Source organism: Octodon degus, unplaced genomic scaffold (assembly GCF_000260255.1).
Source record: "Octodon degus isolate 3935 unplaced genomic scaffold, OctDeg1.0 scaffold00034, whole genome shotgun sequence".
Lineage (NCBI taxonomy): Eukaryota > Metazoa > Chordata > Mammalia > Rodentia > Octodontidae > Octodon > Octodon degus.
In genome coordinates, this window is record NW_004524610.1 from 12,877,748 (window position 1) to 12,903,686 (window position 25,939).

Genomic DNA, 25,939 nt, shown 5'->3' on the forward strand with positions numbered 1-25,939 from the left:
TTTTTGAGGGGACCCGAAAAACAGTCTCTCTCCTTCTGCAACTTCCTGGGCGCCCCCCATCCGCGAGCCCACTCCTCAACCACCGGGGTCCCCGCCAGCAGCATGCCCTCGGGATCATTCGGAGAGCACGGAAACAAAACTAGATTAAAAAAAAATTGTTCCCAGGGAAGGGGAAGCGGAGGGGTGAAGTACGGATTGAGGGGCCGTGGGGGCGTCGGCCGGGGCGGTCGAGCGCGCGGGATTGTCATCTGGATCTTAGATCGTTGCTGGCGACGCGTTTGTTGGCGGTGGGAGCCCCGGGGCTCTGCCCTGGCCATCTCGGTCGCGTGGATTTTTGCGCAAGTTTTTACAAAAACACTGACTCCACTAGAGAGCATTTCTCCGGAAAGTTTCAAGTGCCTCAAAATAGCGAACGTGCAAAACTGGCCAAGGGGAGACCTCTAGTGGTTGGACGCGTCCTAAGTTCGCGAGGCCGGGAGCAAAGTTTGGCCTGTACTTGTGGCTACGCGGCCGGCTCAGACGTGGGAGTCCTTAGAGGACCGCGGCGGCCGCCCCGGCTGCGTGCAGGGCTGCGGCGGAGCGGAGCGGAGAGCTGGGTAAAGCGAGAGCCGCGCGCCCAGCGTTCAGGCCCCGTCGTGTTCCTCCGTTTTACCATGACGCAAAAGCATCCTTTGCTTTTCTTGTTGGATTTGACCCCCGGGCGCTCCCAGGGAAGGGACAGTTGCGTGGTTTTCTGTGTCGTTGTGTCTTTCCTCAATTTTTAGTTATGAGTCAAGGAGAATGATTTCATTTTGAATATTAATAAGAGTACAAAATGACATAATGTGTTTAAAACTGGAAAAAAAAAACGGAGAAAGGTCTTTTAAGGATTTACCTTTTATATATGCTGGTCATTTTATTCTCTGGGAAATGTAAATTGGGGCCCATGTTACATTTCTTGGCTGTATAGTTATGTATGTAGACGCCCTGTGTACATTTTTTGGTATTTATTTATTTGTTGGTGCTGGGAATCGAACTCAGGACCTTGTGCAGGCGCAGTGCCTCTGAATTATATCCTCAGCCTCAGTGTCCTGTGTAGTTTTAAAGGTGTAGTTTTGTTTCTTTGGTTAAAAAATGATTTTTGAATACTTTGCACAATCTGTGATTGAAAACATTTTGGTAGCATGTGGATAAAAACTGCTTACAGGATAGATATCCATTATTTGCAAAGTGTGTGTCCTTTAAAGTATTGGGGTAATTCTAAAGATAAATTTGGGGGGGGGAATTAAAGTTGTATCGAATATCCTGTCACTTTCACCCATCTATTAGACGATGAGAGATTTGATTGGGTGAATTTCGGATATGAGAATGAGATGAATAATTAAAATCAATTTCATCTCATCTGGCTCTAGTTTATTTTAACACAGTGATGTCGAGCTAAGAATGCCAGTGTTTAGACATGGAAAGTGATTAATTGTAGTTGGTGGACCTAAGGGCTTCTGTAGATAGAGGTGTTTTGATTTCTATTTTTCTCTTTTAAAATCAATGCTAGGTCCTTAAGGGGAGTCTTGGAGTAGCAGCAGTTGTGAAGACCACCTGACGTTTCTTTCTTCACTGCTACAAGGTAAGATTTGCTTGGTGATACAAATTACCTGATAGAATGGCAAGTGTTAGAGGCCACATTTGAAGATGAGGAAGGAGAGTGGGACGGAGTTAGCAGAAACACCTCTGTCTGTCCAGTGTGTCGGCACAGGCCTGTCATCCCAGCTCCAGGGAGGCTGAGGCAGGAGGATCCATGCCAGTTTAAACCCAGCCTAGGATACATAGTGAGTTCAAGGCGAACCTGGACTTCATAGCCAGACCTTGTCACAAAACAAAACAAAACAACCCTAAGTTTGTGAGGGTTGTGTTGAATGAATGAATTTAAGTGTAATGTTAGGGAACGTGAGATTTTCTTGGGTAATATTTAAATTGGCGTACTTTCAGCACCTGTCCTCTGCTAAAAGCAAATCATTTATTCTTTGGAATTGAAAATGCAGGAGAACTGGAAAAAGTGATCCTAAATTCATTTAACTGTTGCATAGGTATTTGGTGGTGTGGAAGATTCCAGGCCATTGTTGGGGTCTCTGTGATAAAATTTTGTGGCTGAAATTTGCGATGAGGATTTTGAAGTATTTAAGTCACTCCTATGGCTTAAATGCAAGCGGGGTGGAGTCCTGCCTGATATCACTTTATTTACAGTTAGGTTAGAGTTAGTGTGGGTGTGTTCCCTTCAGAAGGCATCTCCATGGGGCACGGCTTTTGTCCTGTAAGTTCTTTTCTATGATTTTTGGAAGGTACCGGCTCATCTCTACTAATCTGAGGCCTATCTTAAGCCAGTTATTCTTTCTTCCATGAGCTGGGCTGATAATCCTTATGGGCCCAGGTGTGGTCTAGAAGTCACGCTGAATCATTAAGAATGTAGAGGTGCACCTTAGCAGGTGTGTGTTGTCATTTAGTGCTTCTGCGCGCGTGTGGATCATCCTCGGGGGTGTCATTAGCAAAAGAAATAGATGTGGCAGCAGGATCGTGTGGGTGCCAGCAGGGACAGTGGGGGTAAGAGAAGATTGCGAGGGTTGGGGTGGGGGCTTCGTGCTTGGACAGAGAGTTGAAGTCAGTGGGTTTTTTTTTTTTTAATGTAGGAAGTCAATGTGGCTGAAGGAAGAGGGCTAGAGTAGGAGTAGGAAGGCTGAGGGCTGGTGAGATAGCTCAGCAGACTAAACGCCTGCTTTGGCAACTGGAGGGACCAGGGTTTGATCCCTGGCACCAGGCTATGCCCCTGAGCACACTGAGCTGGCGACTGAGTCTGGGCATGGTGGCCCATGCCTGTAATCCCAGCAGTGGGGAGTTTGAAAACAGGAGGATCACTAAGAGTCCGAGCTCTGTGATACCCTGTACCAAATACATAAATTTAAAAAAATAAATAAAAGAAATTGGAAGGCTGGACCTCTTCCCCTAATATGTCACCATTGGAGGTCGTTTTTCCTCCTTCAGCTTAGATTTGTCGTCTGGAAAATGAGGACAGTTTTTTCCTTTCCTCTTTTTGAAGAAAAGGACAAAATAAAACAAGATTTTAAGAGTCAAATAATTATTCAAGTGTGTGTTGGTTGTAGTTATAATTTTAGCCAGGCTTTGTGAAGGGCAGGAGGGAGGCTGTCTAGCGTGCTGATTTAAGTCTTGCCTAAAAGTTTTAGATTGGTTTGTGGTGGTGGTGGTGGTGGTGGTGTGTGTGAAAACTTCCAGCAGGATTTCTTTTCTTGAGAAAAAAGTGATTTACTTTTAGTATTAGATCCTTGAACAGAGAGGTGGAGCTTCATCATGATGCTGGATGCAAAGCCTAAATTTATCTCCAATTAGTCATTTAATAAATGAAAAGAACAGATGAAAGAAATACTTGAGAATAAGGCCTTATTGTGGAGATGGGAGGGCAGTGGAAGTAGAAGGCTTGGTGTGAAGGGAATTCAGGTAGTATAATTAATATTTTGGTTGCGGGAGTCCACAGGGACATGAGGCTGAGAAATAGGTAACTGGGGTAGTAGTGCTTTAAGCTAACTCAAGCCAAAAGCTGGTGCCTGTGAAGGCCTGGGTGTAGGGAAAATCCACCTCACGGCTTTTCCCGCCTCTTTTCTAGACCCCTTTTACTATTAAGTTTTGGGTTTGGTTTTTCTTTTTTAATGAATCTAAGACAGGGTGTACAGGGTGTACAGGGTCTGACTCATAATGATCTGCCTGTGTACAGCCTCCCAAGTGCTAGGATTACAGGCGCGCACCATCTCGCCCAATCTCAATCGGCGTCTCAGTGCATGCGGGGGGCGGGGCTGGCACGCACACTTAAATTTTGTTTAGAGCCAGTCTAGGTGGAAAAAGCTACACATGCTGGTTGTCATTATTATCGGTTTAGTGATTCTGAGCATGGCAAACTAATCTTGACATACTCAGTTTTATCCTAACCCCATTAGTTGAGGAAAGCAAAGAAATACGTGTCCTATTTCATTAGTCCCTGCATTAGTGAGAGTTGATTTTTCGAATAATTTCTCCTGGTATGTTGGGTATTTTGTTTTTAAAGAATTGTATACTATTTTACGCAGCACTGGTCAGCACAGTTGTAGTCCGAGTGGGAAGTTTGTAAGAGAACGTATTTCATGTGGTTGAGGACAGGGTTGTCCTTAGGGTTCCAGGGTGGGCGAGTGAGTGACCCCTCCGGCAGCGTTTTCTGAGCTCTTGGTGCTGAACTCTTTGGGAAGATGAGGTTTGGCCCCGTAGAGTTCCCCAGACCCCCGGAGGAGGCTGCACGCCCAGCTCTGCGGGGAGTCAGCTCACAGCGGCCGCACATGGAGCAGGTGGGAAAGAAGGAGGGTCGTGGCCGTCGGAACCCCCGGAGCCAACAGTTGCAGACTTGGCGCTCTGTCGGACCGCCCGTATGTGCGCAGACTGGTGGACGTGGCACGGTGTGGCGTGTTTCTGTTTTCTTTTTTTGATGCTTAACCTTTAGAAACCAGTAAGGAACGTTTTTCCCTCATCAGGGCGGACCTGAGTTGTGTGTACTGCGTGTAATGGGTGGGCCCGCCGCCTTCTCTTTGGCCTCACAAGGTGACTTTCCAGTGAAGAGCTGCCTTACCCCTGACCTTCTGGCTGCTACTGAGAGACTATTTCTCACAAGGACTTGGGGGCTTTCAGGATATGTAAGGGTGATTACATTAAAAAAAGAAAAACACTGACGTGAAAGATGCATTCCTGTCCCCAGGTGCTTCCCCTCCCTCCCTCGCTCACACTTACTTCATTGGCTGCACTCCTCTCCTTCCACTGTTCCGAGATGTGATCAAAAATGTGGTGAATGCCGCTGCTGGGCGCCACCTAGTGGAAAGGGAGGCCGGTGACAAGACTGTTGCGTTCTCTCATGAGTGATCAATGAAAATAAATGTTTTGAGTTGATTTTGATTCAAGTAGCTTTGTGCTGGTGCAGTGTGGTAGGCAGGTAGGCTTATCCGAGGTACATTGATTGCTAATTTGATTCAGGGCATTGGAGCAGATAGACAGCACAACTAAAGACACTCAGGAAAAAGGACAGTCAGAACTGCTTTAGAACCGGCAGCAGGGGCCGGGGAGATGGCTCAGTGGAATGAGCGCTTCCCTGGCAAGCGCAAGGGCCTGAGTTCAACCCCGGGTTCCACACACACACACACACTCAACAGAAAAAACGGGCAACAGCAGTGGGATATATGTGCTCGCTCTGAGGGACAGTATTTTGAGAGACAGTAAAGGCAAAGTGTCTTGCACTGTGACAATTTATTAAAATGTAAACACTCACTGCATTTTTCATTTATACCTCATAGGTGAAGATACTGTGTTTAGAGAGGATTATTTACGTGTTCCGTATACATCTATAGATGGCATCTTGACTTTTGTTGTTGTTGAGCTGGGGTCTGGATACAGTTCAGCCTGGCCTTGAACTCACGGTCTCACCGTGGAGCCCAGGCAGGCCTTGAGCTTGTGGCGATGCTCTTGCTTCCGCCTCCTGAGTGCTGCATTTGTAGGTGTGCTGCATCACGCCTGCCTGATACCTTACAGTGTGAGCTATCATTAGAAGATACATTTTGTCAAGAGAATCATTATCCTGTGGGAATATGCTCAGCTTTTCTCTGTAGTGTGTTAAATTATTGCATTGATACGTATGGCTATGAGTCGGTGAAAGGAGATTATGAGCTGGTGTGGACGGTAGCTGTTGTGCATCAGTAAACGAAAGGAGACGCCAGGGCTAGCTACCCTTGATGTGTGAGACCAGGAAGTCCCCACTTAGGAGGAGACAGGATAGTGTGGAAAGAAAAACAGGGCACTGGGGGAAAGGGACCTGAGTCCAGTTAGGAGATCACTTTGTCTCGTGGGCTCAAGCGCTCTCCTCACAGGTGGATTTTTTTTTTTTGGTGGAACCGGGGATTGAACTCTTATTCTACTGAGCCATCTCCCCGGCCCCAAAATCTCTCTCTTTTTTTTCTTTGGTGAACTGGGGATTGAACTCAGGCCCTTGTGCCTGTCAGGCAAGTGCTTATTGTACTGAGCTATTTTCTTGGCCCCATCACAGGTGGATTTAGAATAAGAATTTGGATGCTGCTTGTAAAGGCTGCATTTGTGTTCTATGTAGGATATTAAAGTATTCTTTCTGCATTGGTTGTCTTTCATATGTACTGTAAAGCAGTGTTGTGTATTTAGTTAACAAATGCTCATTGGGTATCTGTTACAAGCAAATTGCTACTGAGGAATGATGTATACAGCCAACACTTAGAACAGCGTCAAACGACCGGGTGTGTCCGAGGTACCAAGAAGTAGCCCCTCAGTCCTCGGTCTCAGCGTGTGCGTGATTCATTGGTGCCCAGCCACTCCTGTGTAAGGTGGTTTGCAGAACAAAGCCATGGTTAAGCTGAGACTGAGTACGAGTGGGCAGTAAGATAAAGGCACAGGGACTGTGGTGGAATGGCTGGATGTGGTATTAAACCTGTGCCTGTGCTAGGGACCAGGCAGAGCGTGTGCTCTGCAGACAGGTGACATATTGATTGGCAGTTGTACAGTGAATGGCTTTTGAGTGCTGTTATGGTTTGTCTTGTTGGCCTCCTAAAGCCTCATGCAGTCATGGGGCAGACTTCTAGAGGTTGTGATGAACTCATGATCCACTGGGATTATGGGTGTGAGTGCTGCTGGGATTATGGGTATAAGTGCTGCTGGGATTATGGGTGTGAGTACTGTAGCCAGCCTGGGGCAGATGGCCTGAATGCAATGTAAGAGAGACAGACTTCCTCTCTGTTGCCATTGTTGCTGCTTCTCCTCCCTTTTGCTCTTACTGTTTTGCTGCCTTCCGCCACCATGAACTGCTGCCCTCTGCCATGTGCCAGTCTGCTCCGGAGCCAGCTGAGTATGGACTGAATCCTTCAGGAACTGTGAGCTAAATAAACCTTTTCTTCTTTCATTTTGAGTGTCGGGTGTTTGTCCCAGCAATGAGAGAAGAGTAACCAAGACAAGTGTCAGGCACTGGTAGGTGTTTCAGGTTTCTGTATTTTCTTATTTATTCACCTAAAATGCTTAGGTGTAACTTCTGTATGCCTACTACTCTCCTAGGTTCTGTTTTCACTAACCTTGGACATTTGGTGCTATTTCTCTTTTAAAGCAAATGGTCTGCCTATAATTCCAGCACTGGGGAGGCTGAGGCAGGAGGATTGTTGTCAATTCAAGACCAGCCTAGGCTAGAAAGTGAGCTCCAGACCAGCCTGAACTGCATAGCAAGACCCTGTCTCAAAAAGACACACAAGAACTCAAATGGTGGGGCCGGCCAGATAGCTCAGTGGATTAAAGTATGTGCAAGCAAGGGCACGGTATAGCTCAGCAGACTAAGCGCTTGCTTATGTAAGTGCAGGGGCCAGGGTTCAATCCCTGGCTCTGCCTGACACGCTGAGCCAGCGATGGAGTCTGGGTATGGTGGTACGTGCCTGTAATCCCAGCACTTAGGAGGCAGAAATCAGAAAGATCACTCTGCATCTGGACTGAGTAGTGAGACCCTGCACAAAACAAAAAAATAAAAAGAAACTTTTTCGTGAAAGTACCTGCAAACAGGTGCAGGGGCCAGGGGTTTGATCCCGGGCGTGCTGAGATGGCAATTGAGACAGGGCATGGTGGCTGGCGTGTGCCTGTAATCCCAGCTCTTGGGAGGCTGTAAGCAGGTGGATCACTGTAGGTCTGATCTAGTAGTGAGAACCTGAACACCCTGTAGGCCGTTCCCTAAAAAAAAAAAATACAAAAAAAAAAACCCCTAAAAAATAAAAAAAAATCAAATGGTGTTCAGAGGTACATGTGACTTGTCTAACTCAGAATTTTGCATAAGAAAGAGCTGGTTCCAGGAAAATTTTACTAGGTTAGGATTGCTTGGTTACATCCTTAGGTTTCTGAGTTTCAAAACAGCAATACTAGAAGATTTCAAAGAAGATGCTCTTCCAAGTTAATAGATTTACTCTTCCACATTGGTTTATGCTAAGTTGAGCTGCAGTGAATATGGACTAGAAATGCTGGGAAGAAAACTTACTTCAGTTATTTTTTTCTTTTTCTAAACCAAAATTGAGAGAATACTTGGTCTAGTTCAGGGCCTTGAAATGATGTCATGCTGTTAATAAAGCAGTCAGTCAAAAAGAACAGGACCTAGGTTTACGAATGGACTTAGAAGGTATAGAAGGTGATGGAATTGACTCAGGAGTAGGATTTTGAGAGCAAAGAAGAAAATGAAGGAATAGCGGTAATAAGGGAGAAGAGCCAGGGTTGGGCATGGGTGTCCTAGAACGAGAAAGGAAAATTGGGTACGACCAAGAAGATGTGCAGGAGCGGCCCTGTCATCACCTGTGTGTAGACTGACCAGAAGGCTGGGCCCTGTGTTTGTACCCGTACCCTAACCCTAAGTAAGGAGGGCAGCCGTCACTGCCAGATGCTGGTGTGGGGTCCTGGGAATTCCTCGTCTCTCCTGTGTGAGGCGGGCTCCTCGAGCGGTCTTCAGTCTGAGTGAGAAGCATGCCGCTGCGTGCACGGGCTGCTGAGTAGTGACGCCTTGTGCGCTGGTACTTCTCTTGAGCGCTTACGATGTGCAAGGCCTTTTCAAGCTGGTGCCATAGTTTTCTGTATATAATTTTATAGAACAAAAGTCATTCAATGCCTAGAACATTTTGAGGAGGATGATCCAGGCACCAGAATGAGTTCACTGTCCCCCCGTCTGCTGCACTCTGACACCCTCAGTAGTGAATTGAAGTTTCCACGCCATCACGTGTCTGGTCCAGTTGTTAAATGATCTAAATAATTTACTCTCTTGACTTGTGTTCCCATTTGATAGACTTAAAGCTTAGCTGACTGACATATTGATAAAAAGATTGAGTATAAATGATGATCAGTTTAAGCCCGGTGGGCATCTCTTCAGTGAGAGAAATAAAATCTGGTGAAATCGAATTTATTACATGTGAAAGAGAAATCAAGTGTAAATCTTTTAATTTTATCTCTGTGTTCAACAAAAATATGAGTCAGAGTAAGATACCACTTTTAGCATTCTTTTAAAAAGATTACGAAGTTAAAAAAGAACAAGACACTACTTTTAGTTTTTTCTTTTCCAATTTAGGTTCATGCATATGTATCAAAAGCTTAGAAATATCTGTCAGACAGGTTCCTGTTCTTTTTATGGCCTTTGAATCTCTCCAGTGGGTGTAAATTGCTATTATTACTCCTCTAGTGTAGTATGTTGATGAGATCACAGCAGTGGCAAGGCCGTTTCGGCCACCCATTGGGGTGCAGTCCACGCACTGCGCCCGAACTTCAAACAGAAGCGATTGATGAGAGTGTATCAGACTGTCGGCCTGCTAATGTCAGTTAAGGGATTTCACTTTCTGAGTGTATTTTTTTTTTTTTTCTTAAAAGGCATTTTTCATTTTCTGTTCCTTCTTTAGAGGAAGTAAGTAGGTTAGGCCACACAATCTCAGATAATTCGTCCTTGTTACAGTAACAAACAGAGGGGCAGGAAGTTGAGATTTTGTAGAGGTTGCTTTTGGTGACTCCTGTGGCGGAGCAGATCGCAATCCACAGAAATCATGACTGCTGCACCCAAACTGGATCTTGCCTTAAGCTATGACCAGTTACTACAATGCGAGTGTGTTTGGGAAAACGCTGGTAAGATAGAACCATTCTAATATGTATGTGTGTGGGTGTCAGGGTCTCACTATGTAGTTGCTGACCTTGACCTCACTGTATAGCTCAGACTGGCCTCAAACTTGTAGTGATCCTCCTGCCTCAGCCTCCTAAGTGCTGGGATGACAGGCATGTGCCATCTGGGTATCTGTGATTTCATGTGTAAAGCCTGCATGGATTAGTTGACAATCAAGTGCTTGTTAGCCAAGGAAAGTAGGGAATAGAAACCCCAGATGTTCAAGGATTTGTTCTTGATTGTACTGAGATTTCACTTCTCACATGGAAGTAATCTAGTTTTTGCCTGTCCTAAATTTATGAACTTGGGCCCTGAGGGCAGGATTTCACTTCTCCCTTCAGCAGATCTCAATTCTGGTAAGCCTGCGATCCAGGGCTTCTATCAGGCAGGGTGAGGAGAGTATGAAAGCTGTATCTGTCACGCTTGATTTGCAAGGAAACATTTCCTTTCAGCAGTACCTGTGAGAGAGGCTTCACGTGTGAATTTAGAGTTTTCTCTTCTTATTGAATACGCTCGTTTAGGATTTGAATTGAACTTCTTTTGATGTGTTCTTCACTGATGCTTAAATAAGGGGAGTTGCTTGGAGTGCTAATGTTGTGCTTCTGCCAGAGATAAATAAATACTTAGCAGCCCCATCGTTACTTAGGGTTTTCTCTGGTGAATATAAAATGAAGGGAGAAATGCGTTGCTTCCTCGGATAGCTTCTCCACTGAAAGCCTGCTGCATGTCCCCCACGCATGCATTCATTCCATGAACTTCCCGCTGCTTGTGGCTCACTTGTCCCTCGAAACCACCTGCAGGAGGGCGGTGTGTATCAGTGCTGTAGTGGGCTGTCGCTGCTGTCTTCTCACCTTTCCTCCTGGGTCTGACATGCATGTGCATTGTTCAGGGTAGCACAGGGTAGAGGAATACTGTCCCTGGCTGCTAGGCTTCGAGCGCACTCTGTGGAGGGCCTGAAGCGCTCTTCTCCCTGTACCTGCTGCTCTCTGTCCTGTAGGATTTCCGGTTCACCTCTGTCCCAGGTGTCTGGAAAGCAGGCCCTCAACTGCCACTGATGTGCAGGGAGGTTCCTGGGTCACAGTAAGGGTGCCTGTGTGGAGTAACTCTTTTTTTTTTTTTTTTTTTTGGTGCAGGGTCTCACTACGTAGTGATCCTCCTGTTTTCAGCCTCCCTAGTGCTGGGATTACAGGGTGCGACACCACACCTGGACTCTATCAGCAGCTCAGCGTGCCCGGGGGTGGGGCCAGCGCGGCATGTGGTGCCAGGGATTGAACCCTGGCCCTTGCGCTTACCTCAACAAGCGCTTAGTCCACTGAGCTCTACCGCGACCCTTATGTGGGGTAACTCTTCAGAAATGGTACCTGTCTGGGGAGTAGGTAGTTAAATTTCTTCCTTTCTTTTTTTCTTTTTTTTTTAAATTTCAGAAGAACTTTGTAAAACTAGCAGTTACTGATCTTACACTCGGACAATCTGATAAAGCCTTTGCAAGCTACTTGTCTGAGACATCTCAGCTTGGCTCTTGTCCGCCCCAATCTCCAGACCTCTGAAAGACCACACAGGGCTCTGATGCCAAGGTTTGGACCCTGTGCAGTCATTAGTCCCTGCACTGCACTGCCACAGACTCCTGCAGCCTGGGGCTTGGGTGGCAGAGGACATTGGAGAGAAGCCTGCACGCTTGTCTTAGACATGGCTGTGGCCCCGATGGGCTGAGCATCCACGGAGGGAAACACTCCCAACTGCCCTAACTTTTATGAACAGGTGTGAAGTCTCCATGTAGTGGATCTCACCCCCATTCTCCAGCTGGAGGCACTGCAGGGCTCATGAGCCGGTAGACTCCAGCCTGATTGATTGTAGAGCCAGTAAGCTAAGGCTGAGATTCGGACCCAGGGCTCTGGCTGAACAGCACTGCCCAGCCCCCTCGCATCCCACTAAGTCCTCTTCTGCTGCCTGAACCAGGCGCATTGCCGCCCTGGGGGCAGTCAAGGTCTGTTTCTTAGCCAGTTGCCCTCAGTGTTCTCATCTGTAAAATGAGGACAACAGTGCCGTTTTATCCGTCTTCAGAGAGAGCTGTGAGGATCAGATAGCATGGGGGATCACTTAAAGGAGATGCATTGGAGAACCCTTTTGGCCCAGGATTGTGGGGTTCTGTCGGGCCTCTCTCGTGGTGCCATGCAGTTCTCCTGCATGGCTTTGTGCTGCTGTGAATGGGATTCCTCTGTGACAGCTGCGGATTTCTCTGGTGTCCTAAAAGTGGCAGGAGGTGACTGACTGGAGGGTCAGTCTCAGAGCAGGATGCAGTTTTGGGATGAGAGGGTATGCTTTTCTTAAACTTACCCTGGATGTTGGGGACACTGCTCCACATTCCAGACCTGGATACCGCCATGCTCCATGTAGGGCCCGGTGGCCCAGTCACGGCTGCAGCAAACCCCGCTGAGACCATGTGGTGCAGGTGGCTGTGGCACAGAGGCCACTGGAGAGGGAGGCCCCTCTCTTTCCGTACAGTGGTCTCATAGACCCCCAAAGAGCAGGTTTGGTCAGTAGACTCTGGGGAATGTTGCCCTGGCCTCTATGTCCTCATGTCCTTGTACAGCGCAGTCAGAGGCGGGTCACAAGGCCGCTGCAGGAGGCTTCTGCAGGTGCCCTCCAGGGAAGGGCGGGTTCAGGTTCGGGTTCACCTTCCTGTCCTCAGGGCAGGCTTCTCCCTGCTTTGAAGGGATTGCTTCATGACACGTGTAAATAAGAAGAAATACTATTCACAAGATACCTACTGTGCACGTGTGTTAGATGGAGGGACTTAAACCCAGGGTCTTCACGTGGACCTACATTCTTACTCTGTTTTTCATTTTTTATTTGTTTATTTTTTTAATCTTGTGAGCACATCTTTTAAGCCACCAAATTGCCCAGGTGGAGTACAAATTTGTGACCTGTCTCCCTCAGTCACCCAGATCTCTGGGGCTGTAGGCATGTGCCACCATGCCCATCTGAAACATCTGTCTATACAGTAGCAGTCTTGACTTCTTGTGTCACAGGTTTGGAGGTAGATGGCTTATTACTATAGGTGCTATTGAAACAAGATGAATTGGAAAGGGCTAACATGATAGCTCAACAGACTAAGCAGCTGCCTAGGCAAGCGCATGGACCGAGGTTTGATCCCCAGCACCGCATGCTGTGCCAGCCCCGCCTCCGGGGCAGCCTGAGCTGGCCATGGTGTCGCACACATGCTTGTAATCCCGGTGTTTAGGAGACTGAAAACAGGAAGCTTACTATGAGTCGTAAGCTTTGTAGTGAGATCCTGTACCAAATACATAAATTAAAAAAAAAAAAATAGAAAAAGAAAAAAAATGAATTGGAAGAAATCACTAATTTTTTTTTTAGCAGTTAGTGTTTGCAGTACATAGTGATTGCATTCGCCCCAGGGAGGTGATCTGTGACAGGGCACAGTCAATTCCATTCACTTCCTCTTCCTCTCCCCTCCCCCTTCTATCCATCTTTCAGTCCCCTTCCTGTTTGCAAAAGATCGCGTGTGTGCGTGCGTGCGTGCGTGTGTGTGTGTGTGTGTGTGTGTGTGTGTCTTGGCCTTGGCCTTGATATGCAGCCCAAACTGGCCTGGAACCCTCAACAACCCCTCTGCCTCAGCCTCATGAGTGCTAGGAGTACAGGTGTGTGCCACCATGCCAACCTCCTAATTTTTTTTAAGAATGCTCAGTAGCTCTTATGAAAGCAGAGCAAATGTCTAGCTAGATAATTATAAGAAACTTCTAAGCTGGGTGTGGTAGCTCACACTGTAATTCTGGCTTTCTGGAGGCTGAGGCAGGAGGATTGTGTCAGTTCAAGACTAACCTGGGCTACAAAGCGAGTTCCAGGTTAGCCTGAATAGCGAGACCCTGTCTCAAAAAAGAGAAAAAAATGAACATCTTATTGCCCAGAAAACAAAAAACCTACGCTCTTATTGCCCGATTTCCAGGAGACAGCCAAGAAGTTGCCTGGCTCAGTCTTCACTGTAACCCCTACGGGTTCTGTTGGTCTCCACAGTTTACAGGTGGGGAAATCAAGACTTTGCCAGTTTTGTTTGTCTGCAGTCACAGAGCAGGTGATTGTCAAATTATAAAAAGTGCAAGAAAAGACGAAAGGAAAGTGGTTGTTTGGGGAAGTATGAGGGATACAAAGAAGAGTATGGGAGGGTATGAGTGTGCGAGGGGGTGGCAGGTCATTCTTGGAGTAATTTGATTTGTGCGGGAAAAGACAGGGAGAGCTGGGTGGGTGGAGAGTCTGTTCAGCTGGCATTACTAAAGCGAGACTTCCAGTCTGTCTCTTAGAGCCAGGTTCAGCGTTGCTTGGTGACACACGATCCCTATCTCCAAAGTAAGCAGAAAGCCTCCTAAGTCCGTGATCTCGGTAGGCAGCACCCCAGCAAGCTTTGGGTTTCCACAGCAGATGATGGCTTTTCCCACCATCCTGGAACTCTCCTCCACAGTGGCTGCATCTGCCTGGGTCATGGTCATGATTTTAGGGCCCGAGTTCCCCACTGGCTCCTTCCAAGGGACCCTGGCTTTATTAACCTCAAACTGGAAAGTTTGGGCTATTGACTCCAGCTGTCATCTGAGTGACAGAATTTTAGTCTGAGTCCCAGAGTTTTAGTCTGACTTGGCTTTGGAAATAATGTCTACCCCCTTTTGTACTCGTGCTCAGCTCTTAACTCTCCATCTCTCCGGGTTGGTTTTTTTTAAACATTTATTTATTTATTTATTTATTTGTGTGTGTGTGTGTGTGTGTGTGTATGTGTGGCCAGCTCAGCCCACCGGGGGCGGGGCTGGCTGGCATGTGGTGCTGGGGGATTGAACCGCGGTCCCTGTGCATTGCCAAACTTGTTTCAAGTAGGTGCTTTAGACCACTGAGCCATCTCTCCAGCCCCATCCGGGTTGGTTTTGAAATCACATCTGATAACTACAAAGCTATTAAATGCAACTTCAAAGCAAGCAGGTATAAGATGATTAAAACTCTTTAGCTAGTCTAATGACCATTGATTTGGCATTTAATTTAATTTAATTTTAATTAATTTATATAATGGAATAAGGTTTCACTAGAGCTTAGATTGACCTTGAACTCACTGAGTAGTCCAGGCTGGCCTCAGACTTACGGGGATCCTCCTGCCTCGGTCTCCCCAGTGGTGAGATTGCAGGTGTTCACCACTGCACCCAGCCCACTGACATGTTCACTAGCACCATTTACTGGGGGGGAATGGGTTTGTGCAGGCTGCACCCCGTGTCCCCCTCCCCTGTGTCCTTCCTCAGCACCCTCCACGCTCTGTGGTGGGCTCCCCGGTTGGTTGCTGGTCTTCAGAGCACTGCTGTCTTCATCTCGGCCCTTGGCAGGCAGGTTTGCTGCTTTTCCTCAGCCCTGGAGGGTCTGCCCCCTTGCTCTGCGCACCTTTCATCTGCGCATAGCAGATAGCAAGGAGGTGGCTTGAGGGAAGGATTTGGAGGACACAGGCCTTCTGTTGGTCTCCAGTTGAGGCGAAATGATTCCTGACGTTTAGGCAGGGCAGGTCCCAGGCCAGCACCAGTCACCGTAGCGCAGCATTCCTTCTGTAGAGCTGCTGAAGGGTGAGTGAAGCATTGAAATGACCCTCACCTGCTTGTCACCCTTTGGTGATTTTATACTGTTAGGAGGACATACCACCAAATCCACACATCTTTTGCAGTGATTTGCTTCTGGAGCCCTGGTAGTCCTGTTCACAGGGCGTCTGACTCATCGCCGCTTTTGACATTGCAGCCTTTATCTGAAACTCCTATTTTGTGGTGAGGCAAGGATCTGTCTCATAAACATTTCCATATTCCCTCATCCTGTCCTCAGCATGAGGCTTAATTCAAGGGCAGTTCGTTTTGTTTGTTTTATTTATTTTTGAGGCAGGTTCTTGCTGTGTGGTTCAGGCTGGCCTCGAACTCGGATTGACGTTCCCACCTCGGCCGCCCAAGCGCTGTGATCACAGGCGTGCATCACCACGCCCTGCATTTGTTACCTTTCTTACAAAAGAACAGCAGTGTTGGTGCTTCAGTCGCAGCCTTCCCAGCATTAGGACGAAGTGCTGTGACTCAGCGCAGCCTGGATCCCGGCCAGGCCAGACAGTTGGCCCCGGCCCCCAGTTTTGGCTGGCGTGATTCAGAATCACACTTCTGCCAGAGGACCATCAGTAGTGTCACGAGAGCTTAAGGTGTTACTTGGAGCCACCAGTGTGCAGCCTGGAGTGCGACCTTGTGTGAGGAGGAGCGGGCGCTGCGCCTCCTCTGCTTGCCCATCCGTGGAGCGGCTCCTTGGCGTAGCCAGTTAGCGCCCACCGTGCACGCAGTGCCCGAGGAGGTTGGCAGAAATCGATTTCCCTTAGTGACTCGGTGGTGGGCAGTATAAGAGGCATTTTCATGGAAAGACATGCCTTTTATGTTATTTTGTCTTTTTTCTTTTTTGAAACAGGGTTTGCTATGTAGTTCGGGCTAACCTGGAACTCTTTGTATCCCAGGCTGGCTTTGAACTCCCAGCAATCCTCCTGCCTCAGCCTCCTGAGTACTGGAGTTACACATTTGTACTGCCATGCCCAGCTCCTTTTACAGTTTTTTTTTTTTTTTTTTTTTGTATTTTAGTACAAGGACTGTGGGGTCTCACTACACAGATTGGACTCATAGTGATCCTCCTGTTTTCAGCCTCCCAAGCACTGGGATTACATGCATACGCCACTGTGCCCAGTTTTAGTCACCATCTCAGTGTACCCCAGGGATTGAACCCTGGTCTGTCATAGTTTTAAATAAACACAAAAAACTTAAAAACTAATTTTTATAATTAAAAATAGTATTTTAACATTTATCAGGTACAACCAAGAGTGTAGAGAGGGAAGGAACCCGCTGATGACCATCTTTTAGCCAAGTGTTGCCTTTTCTGGGACATAGCCGGTATTCCCAACGCCTGCTGAATCCTTCTAGAATGATCTATGGCTCACCTACTTATGCACCCCTTTTATATTCCATAGAGGGTAACACAGTGTTTGGGCCGTGTCTAGAATTAGTGAGGTTAATTCTACCTTGCGGTTCCTTCTCTACCAGGATGTGAGGCTCTTTCTCATCATACTTTTATGTGGATGGAATACATTTGTCCTCTGCTGGTGGACATTTGGGCTGTTTATAGTTTTGCAACATAAAAGCAATTCTGTAAAAGAAATTTCTAGAAATAGAATTGCTGAGTTGTAAGATTGGGTCTTGAATATCGGTTTCTGAAATGACTGTTCCAACTTATAACGGCCCATGTAGGAATAGGAGGATCCCTCTTCTCCACTGTCTGTCCACACAGGAGTTTTTGAGGGGTGGGGATTGAATGTGGAACCTCAAGTGTGTGGAACACACACTCTGTCACTGAGCTGCGTCGCTGCCCCCTTCAGGTAGGATTGCTGAGTACAAATGAGAAATGTAGCTCAGCAGTAGGGCAGCTGCCTAACATGTGCAAGGCCCTGGGTTCAATCAGAAGCACTGCAAAAAATAAAATAAAATAATAAACTGATTTTATTACCACCTAAGGTAAGTGGAAATCTCAGCACCATTTAGCAGGAGAGTTGGGGCAGGATTTCCTGCAGAATGTGAAATACGGTTAGTAATCTCCTGTGACTCTGTTCCCTACCTGGTTTTTATAGCCTGGTTTTCTGGCATACAGGTTACACATGGGCTCTTGCGGAGTAGCATCAAGTGGTAATTACAGGGGCAAAGTGAAGCAAAGACTTCTCTAAGTATTGAAAATATTGCGTAAGACTCGAGAGGTTGAAGTGAAAGAACTGTGTGTTTGTATGCAGGTATGCAACCATATGGAGTGTGAACAAGGGAGGAAATCTCGGAGTGTCTTAGAACCAGCAGCTTGTGTTAAAATAATGCTGGCTCGAAGCTGTTCTACCCGATTAATATTTAGGGGAAGCCCTGCAGCTGTTGTAGCCATTCAGACTTCTGTGGCAGTGAAAGTAGCCAGTGGCTGTAATAAAACTAGGTGGTTGGAAAGGTACTGTAGTAAACGTTTCTGTGTTATAATATTTAATATAAAATATCCATAAGCCTTGGAATGAGAAAAACATGGATGGAAATAATGTTTACATACTTTGGATATGTGGTTACAGGCCGAGTAATGTTTCACTGTGTAGCGTTATTACTGTTTTCTATCACCAGAGCATCTTCTGATATTTCTTGAAGCCCATAATGAAAATTTACTGCAAGTTCAGAACAGTCCTGGCTTTTAGATTTATCCTCCTAGGCATGGGGAAGGTTTGACTGCTGTGCACTTTATGCACGTGAAACTTTTAGGTAAGACAACACCAAAGGTTATGGTTCTGCTCAGTTTATCCAGCGGGGAGAAAATTATTCTGTCTGCAGGCCACCAGGAAAAAGTTGCCGTGCCCACACCACTTAACGGGGAGTCGGTTTCCTTGCTGACCCTTTTCCCTGGGGTAGGAGCGGGGCCCGGGGACAGCACGAAGGCAAGCGTTCCTTCATTTCATGTTTCTCTACTTTCTTACATTATTTCTCCTTCAGGACTTTTACGTCCTAGTTCTTAGTTTGAGGATTGAGTCTTTTATTTTTTTTATGAGCAGAATATATTTAGTGAGGGAAAGAAAGCAGCGGTCCGAGAAGGGGACAGGAGGGGAGCCCGAGCGGGTTATCCCCTGAGGATTGAGTCTCAATGTAGTAAAATATGATTCTAATTCAAATTACATACATTTTGTAGTATCAAATATTTGGTATTTTTCTCTGGTTAAAGGGAAAAAATATCTGGAAATTTCCAACAGAAGGTAGTTATTGTTCAAAGAAGCTCAAGGTTTGTTCTGTTGAGTATCTAATAATGAAAATATTATGTATGAAAGGAGACTACTCTTCAAAAAATGTTTGGGATTTTTTTTTTCAAGCATATACAAAGCTAGAAGGTGGTATAATAAACTGCTGTAGACTCTATGTGTATCTGGACAGTTCCACCAGGCTGCCCGTCAAATTTTACCACTTTACTTGCATTGATTAACATATAGCACATGTCGCACACGTCGTTGCATCTCTCCATTTCAGTTTGTATCACGCAAATGTGAGGGAGAACTCCCCTGTCGAGAGCGTGTGCCACGTCTGCTTAACGCAGTGACGGTCTCTGATAGCAGGCAGTGGGTGTTAGTTCTAACCCTTCTGTCTGATAATCATTTTTTAAAGGGTAATTTAATTCAGCATGGAGAGCAGACCTAGGAATTGTGATAATGTGATTGGTTAATTTGTCTCTTAATCTCTTGTAATCTAGATTTAAGATTTCCTTTTTTGTTGTTCTTGTTCTTTGCAGCAGCTCTTTTTTTCCCTAGGGGAAAAGGCTCATTTGGCAGTGGCTGCCAGGCTTCTGTCTCACATCTGCTTTACACTTAAAGTGTTTAAAAAGGTCAAAGAAGTATTGTGTGTGGGCACTGAATTAGAAATAGATTTGAACTATTTATTGTAAAGTGACAATAATAAGTCCAGTATGTGATAATATGTGAAGGCATGATTTTTATGAAAGACATAATTTCAAAACAAAAGTAAAAATATGGGCGATGCAGCCTTGTTTCACATTTCTGCAAACCTGTTTTATATCTAGCGTAATAGAAGGTAGCTACGTCTTACGTCCGCTTCGTCTTTGTCTGCTGCAGTACAGTGTTTTGGTTGGAGTACAGTAAGTGAAAGTGTGGCCTCACGTAGACACTGGTGTGGTTGCAAAGCATGTTGAACGTCACAGTGCAGTAAAAGACAGCACGTTGCTCCTCCTCGGCACCGTCCTCCCTTCACACGCATTCGCCGCTCTTCCTGCCTCCTTCTGAGCCAGGTCTGGAGGTCCTTTTGCATGAGTTAGCCTGCTGTGGCTGTCCCCGTGTCCTCAGGTGATTCCAAATGCTTATTTCCATAGTCATTTTGACTTTGGGGATGAGCCAGAAGTCACGTGGTGCTGGATGCCCTGAACACGGTGGCCACGGACGCGCCTCACGTCTTCTCAAGCCTGCCTTTGTTTTGCATGGCACCTGGCGGGGGCACTCACTGTATTTTTGATTAGTGTATTTTGCTTCAGAAAGTGGAAGAACAGTGGGATAAGTGTGTTTGAAATGATGGGGATTTTGAGGAAGATTGATAGCAGTGTATCTTCTTTTTCTTCTTTCTTTCTTTTTTTTTTTTGTCTTTTTGAGACAGGGTCTTGCTATGTAGTTCAGGATGGTCTTCAACTCCCTATATAGCCCCGACTGGCCTTGAACTTGCAGTAAACCTGCCTTTTGCCTCCCGAGTGCTGTGCACCACACCAATGTATGTTTCACTTTAGTATTTTGTAACATTTTAATAATTACTATTTATTTTGACCACCCCTTTTAAAAAATTAGAAAAGAAAAGCAGTTCAGTAGGAAGTACTCTGTGCAGCGACAGTGCATTCCTCCTTGATGCCACCCCGGAGTTTCCTGTGGTAGTTTCTCAAAGGTCAGTTGAATGTGTAGTTGGAAAGCTCTCCCATGGGCCCTTCCTGCTCGGTGGCACTCAGGCCCGTCTCTCTGGTTCTTTGGATGCCTTCGCCCTGCATAGTGTAATAAAGTGCATTGGTCGTCCGAAAGGGGCTGCCTGGCTGAATCGCGTGGACCTTCTGAATGCTGACACATTTCACTGTGACATATTTTCTGTGTCACACGTTCTTATCACCACCCGCCCCCCATCTCCTCAGTGAAGTCTTAGCAAGAAAGAAAGCTGTCAAACAGTTCATGTGGATGGATACAAGTTTTCCAAAACCCCAGTTTTTCCCCAAGTGCTCCAATGTCATCGTTAGCAGTGAATAGCGCCATGGGATGAGCTTGCCTCATTAACTTTCGACCTAATCCTGGCCAAATACCTAAGACCAAGCAAACACAGTTGTTAAGTGCAAATGGCATTTCTTGTAAAGAAGCAGCCTGTTCCGCTTGCATGCCAGGTAACTCACACGTGCTTGTTTTTCTTTTTCTAAACAAGGAATCAGCACCCTGGTGTCCTCCCAACGTGGTTAAGTGAGGCATTGCTTGCTTGTTTGCTTTGATTTGAGGATCACTGTGAGCTCATGGTTTTAAACTCAGTGGCTGTGCTTTGGTTTACTGCCGCGAATAAGGACACACCTGCTTTGCCTTACTTCGGCTGCCTGGTCCCCTTCAGATGGCACCTGAGTTCTTTGTGCCCAACTCCATTGCCTTTGATAACAGCTTCTCTGCTTTCCTGATTGATGAGATGCCCTGGGCCTCACATGGACTGAGCAAAAACCAGATACTTCTCTGGGGGGATTTGGGACAAATGGGTCTTTAGATAGCACAGTCTGAGCACCAGCCTGCTTGTTTTGCATTGATGGGTGGTTATTTCCACACTCTTTTGGTGGATAAGGTTGAAAGTATGTGTATTTTAAAAGCAAAATAAATGAATTCACACTAATACTTTCCCATCAAGTTCAGGATCTGCCGATTTAGTTGTGGGTGATACCCATCTATGACTTGTTCTATCTCATATTAGCAGATGACAGCTTCAGCACACTCTGAGTATTGCCACCGATGATGTGATTATGGAAAACAGTTTGTTTTGCAATTTAAAAAGTGAAAATAAAAATATTATCACAGTTTGCCTAGCCAAATTGGTTATCTTAACAGAGCCTAATTATTGGTGTTTGCTGTATATTTTAAGACTGTTTTCCTATTTCTTAGAATAACAAATTGGCAGATATTTCGACTGAATTGAATATGGATTTTCTGACAGATCCAGTCCCGTTGCGCATTTCCCGTATGGGGAACAAGTACTTAATCTAGGAGCTTAGTGGATGACAGTCAGTAACGGTCGGAGTTTTCCTGTTTTATTTTTAACAATCAAAGTGGCTTCTTCTGTGTTTATCAATATTTTATTCAGTGGCCTTCCCTTACCTGTAGTTTTACTCTGTGAGCTTTCAGTTTCCTGAAGTTGGCTGCAGTCTCAAAATATTAAGTGGAAAGTTCCAAAAATTAGTGATAAATTTTAAATTACATTCTGAATAGCATGACTAAATCCAGGCCTGTAGCGTCCTGCTGGCCCGCATGCGCACGCTGCATGCACTGCGCTGCCCTGTTGTCTGTCCCATAGGAGGCGTCTCGCGTATCACAGAGCTAGTGTTCACGTAACCCTTATTTTACTCAATAGTGGCCCCAGGCTGACTCCAAGTGTACTGACTCGGGATATGCCAAAGCCGAGTCATGAATTATTTCCCGTAAGTGAGAAGGTGAGGGAGGCATCGCAACTGAATAAGGAAGGAAACCCAAGTCCTGTGTGAGGTTGCTGCTTTGGGAAATTGTTCATTTCTTACTGAGCCTAATTTATAAATTAAACTTCATCCCAGGTATGCACATATAGGAAAAGCACATAGTTACGTGTAGGACTTGTACTGGCTTGTGTTTTTTGGTATCCACTGGAAGTTCTGGAACGTCTCCCAAGGAGAAAGTAGGACTGCTGGATAAGTTCGTTACCATATCTACTGCCTTTCTGGTGCCAGAAGAACCCCAAAAACCTTCTTAGAGGACAAGGAATCCTATGTATAAAGCATCATCCTTTCTGTCATTTAAGTGAAAATTCTGTGAATGGATGAATTCCTTTTCTTTTTAAGAACAGCAGAAGTTTGCCATGACACTTTCGTTTTTCTCCTATAGTCTGGAGATTGCCCTGGGAGAAGATGTTAATGATAAAAGGTGCGCTTTCTTGTGTGCTTTTCAGGGCGGGGATCAGCCCAGGACCTTGCAGTACTGGGCTGTATGCCTCGGCTGTATCTCTGCGCCCATCTGCAGCCTCATGGAAGATATTTTCGAAGCATTTACTTTAGATCTGCAGACATGGGATCTGGTGGTCAGGAAAATCATATAACTAAGAAAAACTGAATTAACAATCATTCAGTTGAACACTAACTTCTCTTTGGAATATTTAGTGATTTTGCTTTTCTGCTCTCCCTTTGAGGTTCAAAAAGAAATCATGACTGAGTCTGCCTCGAGCACGAGCGGCCAGGAGTTCGACGTGTTCAGCGTCATGGACTGGAAAGACGGCGTGGGCACGTTACCTGGAAGTGACCTAAAGGTGAGCCGTCCTTGGTATGCACAGCCACTGGTGTACCTGTGCGTGCGCACCTGGGTGTTTATTTTACAGTGAATACACACATGGCATAAGACTCAAAAGCGTGGAATGTACTGTTTCAGTTTTTATGTCATGCTTCGGCATCTGTCCTAAACTCACACAGTTTGAGGTGCTGGTGACCTAGCAGAAACTTCTGTCACTTGGGCTAGGAGATGAGATCCGTAGCTCGTGTTTACTTTGCAGATTGATCTTTAGGACTGTTTTAGTTTGGACTCAATACCCTGGCCACTGAAGGCCGAAGTGGCTGTCTCAGGGGTCCTAGCTTCTTGGGCTTTTGTAGTATTGACTTTGTAACTGAGTAACCCTGTTCTCTGTGTCCTGGTGTTCTCATTTAAAAACTCAATAAAATACTGTTAAATTACATAAAATAATATTAAATAAATAATATTGAATAAATAGGACTGTTTGTCCCCTCCCCTTATTTACAGTATAAACAGTAGATTTTTCTACAGGTACAGGCTAAGAAGCAGGTGATTCCTCAAAGTCTGACTGCCTGTGGGTTGTTGATGGGAGCTCTCTGCAGCAGCTTCAGCCTGTGGCTTTCCTAGGTGATTGTCCCGGACCCTGTCCGAGCCCACCAACACTGTGCTGGGCCACCTCTGCTGCCCCAAGAGTCATGGTTGAGCAAGCAGCTGTCTGGGGACACCACCACCCCCCTTCTCATGTGTAATGTGCTTTTTTCCTCTGATCCTGTCCCCGAGACCCTGGACCTATCTGTGGCCTTTAGACTTTGAATTTGTTCTTGGTCACTCAGGTATTTGAACTTCTCATGTCCCTACTAGGCTGGCAGGTTTCCTTTTGAATGCTCGATTGGTGCTGCTTTGAATAGAAATTTCTTCCCAGTAGTACAGGTTTCTCAGAATCTAATTCCTCTTGGTGGCTATGACAGGTGTCATATCCAAGCCTGCTGTTACTATTCCCCGGTGGTGTGGTTTGGAAAAACCCCTGATTTTAGCTAGTTTAAGTTTAATTAAGTGAAGGACACTGACATTTGAGTTCAGAGTTAAAAAGAAAATGCTGTGATGAAGTTCCATGAAATCTACAGAAGGGGTTGAGTTTTCTTGCTGCGAGCCAAAACCGATAGGTGAAATTAGTCTTAGTATTCTGTAGCACAGTAGGGTGACTGGAATCTCAAACCATATGCATGTATTTCAGAGTAAAAATGATGAGTCCGAAGCCCCCTAAAACAGAAGAATGATAGATGTGGGAGGGAATGGAAGTGTGTCTTACCCTGATGGGATCACTGTACGTTTATACATGCAGGGAATTATCATAGTGTAGCCCATAAATATGCAGAAGTATTATGTGTCAATTGTAATCATTTTAAAATGAAAGTGGATTTTTAGTGATCTTGACTGACTCAACTTATCTCTTTGAGTCAAATTTCTTGTGCATGGGATGAAGAATTAAATGACTACTGAGGGTTTTACCTGACATTTTCCAAATGTCTGCCTGGATACAATAAGATAGATCTTTGAAAATTTTTGAGACAGAGAAATTGTTTCTCAAACTTTCTAAATTTTGGAAGCTTTATTTGGAATGAGGCTATTAGAATCTATAATAAGAGTTGAGATCATAAAGTGGTTATGCACATTAAAATAAATATAGATGTGTGTTTATATATGTGCTTATAAGAGTATTTTCTGGCTTTGTGATATATTGTGTAAACGCCTTTCTGTTATTTCACTTGTCTTATTTTTCTTGTACATGTTTATTTCCTTTTCCAGTGGCTGTTTCTTTCAATGTCAGGTGCTTGATGGAATGTGTATTTCTGTTGGGATAGCGTTGACTAATATTAAAGTTTCCAACTCTTAAGTCATTTGGATTGTTTTCAGAGGCATGAGTTTTAGGTAATTAAATCATTAATCAGGTAATCAAACCATTAGTAGGCTTCATAATCGGAATTATTTGGTTGGACTTTTTGGTTCATCTAATTACTGGAGTAATTGCCGGGTGTCCAGTTCACTTCATGTTCTGTGCTGTGGACAGTTTAGTACTTCACTTTTAAAAATAATGAAAAATTACTTTTGACATTATAACCCTTTTGATCTGAGATTTAGAAACTGTAAACTAGCCCATTGATTAGATTGCTTAGGGTTTCTAATTCACTTGCTCCTTACATTAAAAAATCTAAGTTACTTAGGAGAGCTGACTGCAAAATTGATTTTTCATGCAATGAAAGTAGTGGAAAGAGCTTTGAATAAACCATGAAACTTATACTCTCATATCATACGTTGCCTATTTTATATTGTACAGGCTTCTAGTTTGTAGTAAGGGTTGTGAACTTTCTAACAACGTGGTAGCCTAAGACAGCCAGCCCAAGTGCCTCCAGCGGACGCAGTTAGCTTGTGCGTAAAGGCCCGCTTTCTGCTGTTGGCCTGGGTTTTCATATGCTTCAGTGTTTGCTGCTTTGAAAGGACTTTGCTCGGTGAAAGCAGATGCGTGCTGGCCATGCTGTGCTGCTACTGCGGCTCCGTGAGCTGTGGCCAGGATCTTTCAGGCTGGAATTGCAGTCGCTTAACTTTCCCACAGGAGGATGTGTGTGAGCGACAGAGATGGACAGAGACAGAAGGAGAGGGCGGGCGGGATTTGGCCCCTTACTTTCTGGCCACATTTCATTCATTCCCCAGACTCCAATCCGTTTTTACCGTTCCGTGGCTGGGACCTCCCGTCCCCTCGCCTGCCCAGGCTAACCAACCCTTAGAGCCTTCCGTAAGCAGGGTGAAGACATTCTGGGTGCAGCAGTAGGGACCTTACTCTCTGATGATACAACCTGCATCGCCTCTGAGCCCTTTTGTGGAGCAGTTCTCTGTGTTGCCTGTCATGGACAGCTTGCGTGGGAGCCCAGAGAGGCTGACTCATTAGAGCTGGGTCTCCAGCCCTGGCTCACCTGGGGTTCAGAGGGTTCTTTCAGCACTGCTTTCCTGCTGTCTGAAGACAGAGAACATTTTCCTGCCAACAGATACAGCAAAGTGTCCCAGGGACTTAGGTGGTGAAAGTGTGTTTCAGGCGCAGCAGTCAGGGCGGCTTTGAAAAGCTG

The 25,939-nt window shown here is 45.7% G+C and overlaps 1 protein-coding gene across 4 annotated transcripts in view; it reads left to right on the forward strand.

Annotated features, from left to right (window-relative positions):
• Window positions 1-25,939, forward strand: part of L3mbtl3 (L3MBTL3, histone methyl-lysine binding protein) — a 113,190-nt gene that overhangs the window by 2,194 nt on the left and 85,057 nt on the right. For 3 of the 4 annotated variants that reach the window (XM_004630254.3, XM_023714281.1, XM_004630255.2), the window contains exons 1-2: window positions 1,526-1,603; window positions 22,726-22,842. In XM_004630254.3, coding sequence (XP_004630311.1) covers window positions 22,741-22,842 — 102 coding nt within the window. In that variant the 5' untranslated portion in view covers window positions 1,526-1,603; window positions 22,726-22,740. Of the gene's footprint in view, window positions 1-1,525; window positions 1,604-22,725; window positions 22,843-25,939 lie in introns of those variants that run through there. The other variant, XM_023714280.1, reaches the window with a different exon arrangement.